Here is an 8,186-nt window from a genome sequence, read left to right on the forward strand (position 1 = left end):
CCTAACATTGCTTTCTCAGATCATATGCTACTCCCCTCACAGCCGTGAACCCTAACACACACACACACACACACACACACACACACACACACACAGCCTAATCAGCAATAATTTCACTCCTGAATATTGCTAGAAAGATCACTAAGCCAAGCTAATCAATTGTCTCAGCCAGCAACCAGTCCCCTAGAGATGCCTAGACTTTTCACTGTTCTCATTTAACCCTTGGCAGCCTGAGTTTTTCCTCCCCAGTCTTCCCAAAGAGCACAAATGCTGTTCTGGGAAGAATCCAGTATTGAAGATGATGTTCCCCAGTTGCCACCTTTCCAAAGCCTTGTCTGTGCTAATGGAAGCAGACACTCTGGAACACTTCAGAAGGAGGGTCTCCCTCTCATGTGCATCACCCGGGACCAGCGTGGTTAAAGCAAAGGAGAGGGACGCGGGGCCCCACGCAGAACAGCCAGAGGAAGCAGGTACCACCCAGAAAGGGAGTGGGGAGGGAAACCGTCACAGGAGAGATACCAGTTTAGCAATTAAATTTGACATCAACTTAGACAAAGCTTCTTTACTGAACAGGATGAAATTCCAGTGAAGATTTGTCCACATGTGCATAAAAGACACAGCTCATTCTCTCTCTCTCTCTTGCTCTCTTTTGTTTTTCCTGGATGGAGGAACGTAAAGAGCAACAGAGAAGGGTGGGGGCAAGATCACAGTCAACAGGTCATGAGCTGATGTAGTTAAGGCAGCTGAACATTCATAGCTTCAAGTCACTTCCTGCTCCCATGATTGAGGGATGGGGAGGGCCCCCTTGTGAGGGGAGACTCCATGCAAGTCACGTCGCATGCATTCATTGAGCACACACTGTGCGTCATGCATTGCGCTTGGCACTGGGGCCTCCAAAGCTGATAGCAAGGAGGCAAAAGGCAGGCTGTGGCAATTTTAGGAGAGCAGAGAGGAGGCGGGAGAGGAACATGGGTGGCACTGCCTTCCTACTCCCATCCCCTGAGCAGTGGGGGAAGAAAAGGAGGAGGGCTCACGGCCTTGAGGCATAGTCTCTGCAAAGACACACAGGGAGGGTCAAGGGCATCGGCACTGGGCGCAGCCCAGGAGAGGACACCTCACGGGGTGAGGCCCACGTGGCCTTTGGATTCACTGGTCAAGTGACCCTGTTGAGAGAAAGGACCGAGCAGGCAGCTGCTGCCTAGAAAGCACAGCCCAGTGGGCTTCACAGCTGGGATTGGTCTGCCCTGCTCTGGGGGTCGAGCCTGAACTGCCATCTGAGAATGCAGGATGGAGAAGGTGCAGGAGACACTTGGAGAGCCAAGAACAAAAGCTGCTTGTTGGAATGTGAGTGGGGCCAAGAGAGTTGACCAAACCCTGACCCTACAGAGCAGAAGAGTCAGGCCTTATTCCCTGACTTAGGACTGTGGCCCAGCCCTCCCACGTTCTGCTCTTGACCATGGTTTAAAGCCCCAGGTTGCTTCCAGGTTGAGGCAGGGCATGTTCCCAATGTGCCTTGAACTCTGGTTTCCAGTTGGAACAGCTCGTTGGAGGGTGAAGCTGGAAGTCTTGCTGACACAGGACTCTGCTCACCAAAACTCAGGGAAAACAGCCTGTTATGGACTGAATGAGTCCCCACCCAGATTCATGTGCCAGAGCCCTTGTTCCCAATGTGATGGTATTTGGAGGTGGGACCTTCAGGAGCTAACTAGGGTTAGCTGAGGTCATGAGGGCGGAGCCCCATTGATGGGATTAGTGTCCTTTTGAGAAGAGGAAGAAAGCGGAGCTCTCACTCTCACCTCCATGTGAGGACACGGCAAGAAGACAGTCCACCAGGAGAAGGTTCCCCCCTGGAGCCTGACCACGCTGGCACCCTGATCTTGGACCAGCCTCCAGAACTGCGAGAAAATTAGTTTCTATTGCTTAAGCCAGCATCTGTGGCGTTTTGTCATGGCAGTCCAAGCCAAGATATGCCTTAGTGGGAGGCATAGGGGCCTGTTTTCAGTGGTGTGACAAGGTGTGGGCACAAGTGACTGGTCTGTGCTGAGCAAATAAAATGGCCAAGACTTACTGGGTAAAAGGCTGACATTCCACAAGCATTTCATCTTCCCAACAAATCTATGGGGTAGGTTCTATGTGTGCGTGCATGCTAAGTCGCTTCAGTCGTGTCTGACTCTTTGAGACCCTATGATCCATTAGTCTGCCAGGCTCCTCTGTCCATGGGATTCTCCAGGCAAGAATACTGGAGTTGGTAGTTACTCCCTTCTCCAGGGGATCTTCCCAACCCAGGGATAGAACCTGAGTATCTTAGTCTCCTGCCCTGGCAGGCAGGTTCTTCACCATTAGCGCCACCCAGGAAGCCCAGATTCTATAATTACCCCCATTTAACAGATGAGAAAATGGAGACCTTAAGAGATTAGGTAGCTCAAGTCTCACAGCTGAGAAAAGGTAACGTTGGAACTTGAACTCTGGCTGTCTGACTCAGAATGTACACTCTTAACCACAGCTCTGTGCCGTCCACGGAGGCACTTGTCAGGGCAGGAGGACAGGAATGATCGACAGTGAGCTGGGCTTACAAAGAGGAATGTTATGTGGTCCCTACATTTAGGGGGTTCCTGATGCAGTGAGGGCGACCGACAAGAGCAGTCCTCCCGTGGGGGTGAATGAAATGATGGCGGGACATCAACTGGGGCCCCAAGAAGAGGAAGATGCCAACCAGGTAAGGAAGACTTCACAGAAAAGCTGGTGTGGACACATTACAAAGGCCACCTTGCCCCAAGGGCTCACGGCCACTAAGAAACATGAAGAGAAAGGTCGGTGGCCAGGTCAGAGGGAAACAAAAGGCCAGAGGACCCTGTGGACTGAAAGGCAGCTTTCGGAGCCTCTGCTGACCTCATGGAGCAGGGAAAAAGAGCCAAGCGAAAGGACTAGAAACTGCTTACTTGATTGGTGGAGAAAAAAGGCCAAGTGTACAGAGCACTCAGAATCCTCCAGTATCAGGGATTCCTGCCCTTATCCCCGAAGCTGGAGAAGGGGACTACAGTCCAGGGGAGCCATATGGCTCCAACATTCCCCTCTCCTCTACTGTACACTTGCCCAGAACTTAGACTCCTGACCTCCATTTGGCCTTGACCTTGCTTGACCTTGGCCAAATTGCTCCATGCCTTCTCTGGCTGGAGATGGGAGTTTTCCACCTGCTTTCTCCTAGGCACAGTGAACCAGATGGGTTTTGAGGTCCTGGTGTGCAGTGAGCTGAGGGACTCAGACTGATCACGGGGCAAAGGGAAAGCCAGTGGGGGTGCGAATTTGCTCTTGAGGGGGAAGCCCGCCCTCTGCATTTCAGAGACAGGGCCAAAGTGGGGGAGACCCTCTCCACCAGCTCCACCAGGCAGCTGGAGGGACTCTCCCGCTGCCTGTAAATTGAGCCATTCTCCTGTCTCCACATGCCCACCTCCGGACTGGAAGAGAATTGATTTGGGGAGCTGAAGGCACACAGCCCCTCCAGGGCCTCAGTGAACCCAGGATCCGTGTCTGCTACGGGGGGCTCTTTTTCTGAACACAGCACAGCTTCTGCCACGGTTTCCATCTTCGCTTTGTGAAATGATCCCCTCTCTCTCTCCTCCACCTTCCACTTTGCCCAAGTTGTACAGCAGCCTGGAAATGCTGATGGCTTAACTGGTTTAATTTTTTTCCCCAGCAGCCCTGAGGGGTTTTAACTCTTTCCTCCTGCAAAAACCCTGCTTTTGGAGTTGAATGTTTAAATTCTCACTGGGAGACTCATAAATATTCGGAGTCACTCTCTCCCTCTCTGTTTGATTAGGAAATGAGCCTTTAACTCAATGTAATCCCCAAGCCATTAACAAAAAAGCCCTCAACAGCTCCACTATTAGAATTTCACTCTTAACCCGCTGAGGATTGAATTAGATTAACATAACTACCCACAATCTGAGTTTATTTTCTGTGCCAGATAGAAATGTGTTTTTCAGGGAAGGCGAGAAGAGGGAGGGAAGGGAGGGGGGAGACAGAGAGCACGAGAGAGCACAGGAGGATAATGAAATGTAAAAATAGAGATAAGAAAAAGATGGACAGATACACTGTAGAGGTGAAGTGCTGGGGAGAAACAGCTGTACTTAGTCTTTGGTTGAAAAATCCTGCCAGCTGCCATTTTTTATTTGTGGGATATTTGGAGGGGAAATCGTTTGAATGAGGGGAGCGCTTTCCAGGTATTTGCAATTCCTTCTTCCTCGAGATTGATGGCCCTGCACCTGAGCCTGCTGTAGTCCAAAGCACCTGCTCATTGGCCCCACTGTCCCCAATTTGGGAAGAGGTCGGGGCTGGGTTTCTACGAGCTGGAGGGAGGGGGGCACGCATAAAACAACAGCATGTACGCAGGCGACTGTAAATTTATATCAAAGAAATAAACAATGATGAGGATGGAATGGGGGAGATTTTACAGACTTGAAGTCACAGACAGCCCCGTGACCAATTACATGTAAGAAATCAGTTTGGAAAAAACAAACAAATGAGTTTGACAGGAGCTTGGTCCACATAAAATTAATCGTTATTGAAGCAGAAACTAAGTAATCAAAGGCTGCCTTATGCAAAAGCATTGCAGTTTCTGCGCCTGCATCTCTATACACAAGTCCAGAGGGGCAAAACCACATCCTGAACTTGGGGGGGGAAAGCCAGGCCTTCCATCACACTGACAAACAAGCCCCCATCTCACCTAAAAGCATCCACAGGTGGCCAAAGGAAGGAGCAGTTCTTGTCTATATATGACAACAAATATTCTCCCGTCTTAGCCACTAATGCTAATGAGAACACAGGACTTGTTCAGAGCGCGGGACTCACCCCCACTGCATTTAATCAGGGGCTGGCAGGCTCCAGGATGCATGCTGAGGAGGGGAGGGAACGGCTTGCTCTTGTATGAAAAGGTTTGGAGAATGTCACACTTCCTAAAAAGCCACTGAGATCAGACAGTCCTAACAGTTCAATTTTGCCAACAGCTGGCTGCTGAGGTTTCTGAATGCAATGTCTCAATCACTTGGTTCACTTGAACTTTAATTAACAATCACCCACCAAATCCCACTTCAGTATTATTATGGGAAACCTTTGCAGGATATGTTTATCAAAACAGAGTCTGTGGACTAGAAAAAGTAATAATGCTACATATAGAATAAGCCCAATTCCTTTTTTTTCCCTCTCTATTTCTGGGACTTTACTTTCCTTACTAGTTTTGAAATAATGACATTTCTCCTGATTTTACACAAAACTCTTTCTTCTAATTTCTCTAGCAGTGAATATAGTGAACATATAAAGTTTACTTTCAAATCCTAATGGGGATCAGGAAGGAATAAGAGATTAGAAAGTAAACTTCACATGTTCTGTCCTCCAAAATAATAAATGAATGGATTAAAGGCATTAATAATCTTAAATAAACACTGATAAAAATACAGAACCAAGAGGAGGAAACTGAAAGTTTCATAAAAGTCAAAATAAAAATGAGATCAAACCGCCTCTCTAAATATATGCGGGCATCCATATTATTTAACTTTCTTCAAGTCAGTTTTGCTGCTAAAATGATTTTTGTTTTTAATCAAAACAGTCCAGACATATCTATTTTGTTTACTGCCTTTAAATTGTTGGAAAGATGATGAGTTGGGACCTTGTTTTCCCAAGAAATCAAGAAGTAGTGCTTAGCAATGTAGCTTATGGGAAGCATTGTATTAGTAAATAGAAACTCAGGTATTATTTGTCTCATAAAAAAGGATGCATTTTAAAGTTGTACATCATATACATTAAGCATCATCACTTTTTTTTCTCCCCAAATTTAGGGCTTCTATTTCTTCATACATAATATATTAAAAAAATCTCCCCAACTGCAGCATTTTTAGCTAACGCTATGCAGTTTCCAGAAACTAAAGCCCCAAATGTTCCACAGGAAGCTGGTGGCGTGTTAAGCCGTGTGGACCAGCAGACGGTACCTGGGGACTGCTGTCTCTAGGAGTTGCCGGCGTGCTCACAGAGGCTGTGCTCTGCTTGTCTGAAACAAGTATGGCTTTGACAAGGACCCTCATATTAACTTTCTTCCTTCTCGAAGGACGCGGAGCGACGGCTCCACGGCACTCCACACCCGGCTTCTGTCCTCTCGGATGCTCTTCCACTCCCAGCCCCCTACCCCAGTTCCCCTTTCAGGATGAAGAAAACACACCAAATGAGTGAGCCAACAAAAGCCCGCAAGGCAAGACAAAGTGTCAGCTCTCATCCCAACTTCTCAAAGCAAACTCCGCGCAAAAAAAAAAAAGTCATTTTCCTTTAAGGCGCTATAAAGCTGGCTATCGGGACTGTCACGATTCCCTCCCTGAACCACGAAGCTCCCGGGCTGAAGCCGAGTCTGCCGGGAGCCCTCCATCATCACCTGTCCTGTGTGAACTGGGTCTTCGCTCTGTAACCTTCCCAGCTCACCCAGAGCTGGAGCTGCCAAGCAAATGAAAGTTTTCATGCTGGGAGACATAACCACCCCGCGGAGTCGCATGTAAACTTTCCCTTGCCCTTTTGATTTACTTACTTTTTCTCAGTGAAAACAAATAAAAAAACTAAAAGAGGACCAACCTACTGATTTCTAAATGAGTTTGTGTAACTGTCCCTCCCCACCCTTCCGGGTCCCTCTGACCTTCCCAGGACAAGTCTGCGAGAAGCAACATTTTCCTCTGGGTCACCCAGAGATGCTCAAGGGTGCCGAGATCCAGGATGAGAGAGAGCAGGCAAGGGGAAAGATATTTTCATCCATGAAAAAGACAGAGGGAGAGAGAGAGAGAGAAGAAAGCAGCATGGTGTGGGGCAAAGGACCGAAAGGTCCAGGGCAGAGTCGGGGGCACAGGGTAGGAAGAGTCCGGTACTTACATGCTTGGGGCTGGGGAAGGGACAGGGTGGCGGGGAAGGGGCTCCCCTCAGCTGTTTCCAGTCGCTGATGGCTCGTTGCTCAGCTCCTCCAGCACCAGCTGACAGTCCCCTGTCTGTGTCTCTTTGTGACTAAGGACACAGTACTCCCAACCTATAAATAGATCCCGACTCCGTGATTGATATAACAGGCAGCTGACAAAAAAAAAAAAATCCCACAACCATAACCAGGTCTTAAACAAAATAGCAAAAAACAGCTCCAGACTTTCAACCCCACCGAGCTCCATGGAGACTCCATGCAGATGGGCACTGGAAAGCCGGGAAGAAAAATATATAATGAAGGGCAGGAGGAAATGGGGGGGTGGGGGCACAAAAACCAGGGAAAGTGTGAAAGGCAGTTACTTCTCCAGTGGAGGACTTGGGGTCACTGGAGAACTGAGGGGTGATGGTCGGCTGAGAGAGCAAGGAGGGAAATGGGCAGGAGGGTCTGACCTCCCCCCCCCAACCCCCATCCCCACCCTGAGCTCCTGGCCCGATCAGGGCTGGAGTCAAAGTCCTGACTTGGGAGCATTCGTCAGCCCAAGTGCTTTCCACGAAAGTTTCCATGCCTCCTGCCAGATCAAGAGGCAGGGAGGGAGCAGACAGAGCTTTCTGAGCTCAGAGGCCAGGCAGGCTTTTCGGGGGGACACAGAGGACGTTCCTGGGCTAGGGAAAGGGGAGAGGACGTGTAGGTGAGGGGCTGGGACTGGAGCCACCTGTGCCTGGAGTGGCAGGGCCCAGTGGGCCGCTCGAAGCCCCTAATGGGTTTCTAAAAGGATGGGAGTGACATGTGGACAGAACTGCCCAAGGTTGAAAGGCCATGGCGGCCTTGCTGTCTCTGCTTCTTCCAGAAAGATTTCCTAGGAGACTGAATTGTTTGACAAAGCTTCTTGGGGAAAAGAGTTCCAGTCTTTGGGATAGTAAGGAGTGTCTAAGAAACTGGCTGCTCCAGTTTGTGCAAAGATGGGGCAGCCTCTCCAGCGTGGTCCAGCCCTACTCTGAAAGCTGAGGCATGGGGCAAAGTTTCCAGAAGACAGGAGAATAATGGAGAAATGACGGAAGTGTGGACTGTCCACACTCACCAGGTGAGCTCCTGATCACCCCAGGCTCTCCTGCCATCTGCAGGCTACCTCCTTTGATCACAGCAGGGTCCTCTGTCTTGGTGCTCTGGTTACTTGTGCTCACAGATTTAGGTAGAATTTCAGATGAGGCTCCCTGTTCAAGAAGGGTCATGGATGGGCCCAGTCCCT

At 49.3% G+C, this 8,186-nt stretch overlaps 1 protein-coding gene across 1 annotated transcript in view; it reads right to left on the reverse strand.

The window, feature by feature from the left end:
- Positions 1–7,026, reverse strand: part of ESRRB (estrogen related receptor beta) — a 185,654-nt gene extending 178,628 nt beyond the window's left edge. Inside the window, exon 1 of the mRNA XM_025295166.3 lies at positions 6,901–7,026. Coding sequence (XP_025150951.1) covers positions 6,901–6,902 — 2 coding nt within the window. The 5' untranslated portion in view covers positions 6,903–7,026. The remainder of the gene's footprint in view (positions 1–6,900) is intronic.
- Positions 7,027–8,186: the final 1,160 nt, after the last annotated feature.

Source organism: Bubalus bubalis, chromosome 11, assembly GCF_019923935.1.
Source record: "Bubalus bubalis isolate 160015118507 breed Murrah chromosome 11, NDDB_SH_1, whole genome shotgun sequence".
NCBI lineage: Eukaryota > Metazoa > Chordata > Mammalia > Artiodactyla > Bovidae > Bubalus > Bubalus bubalis.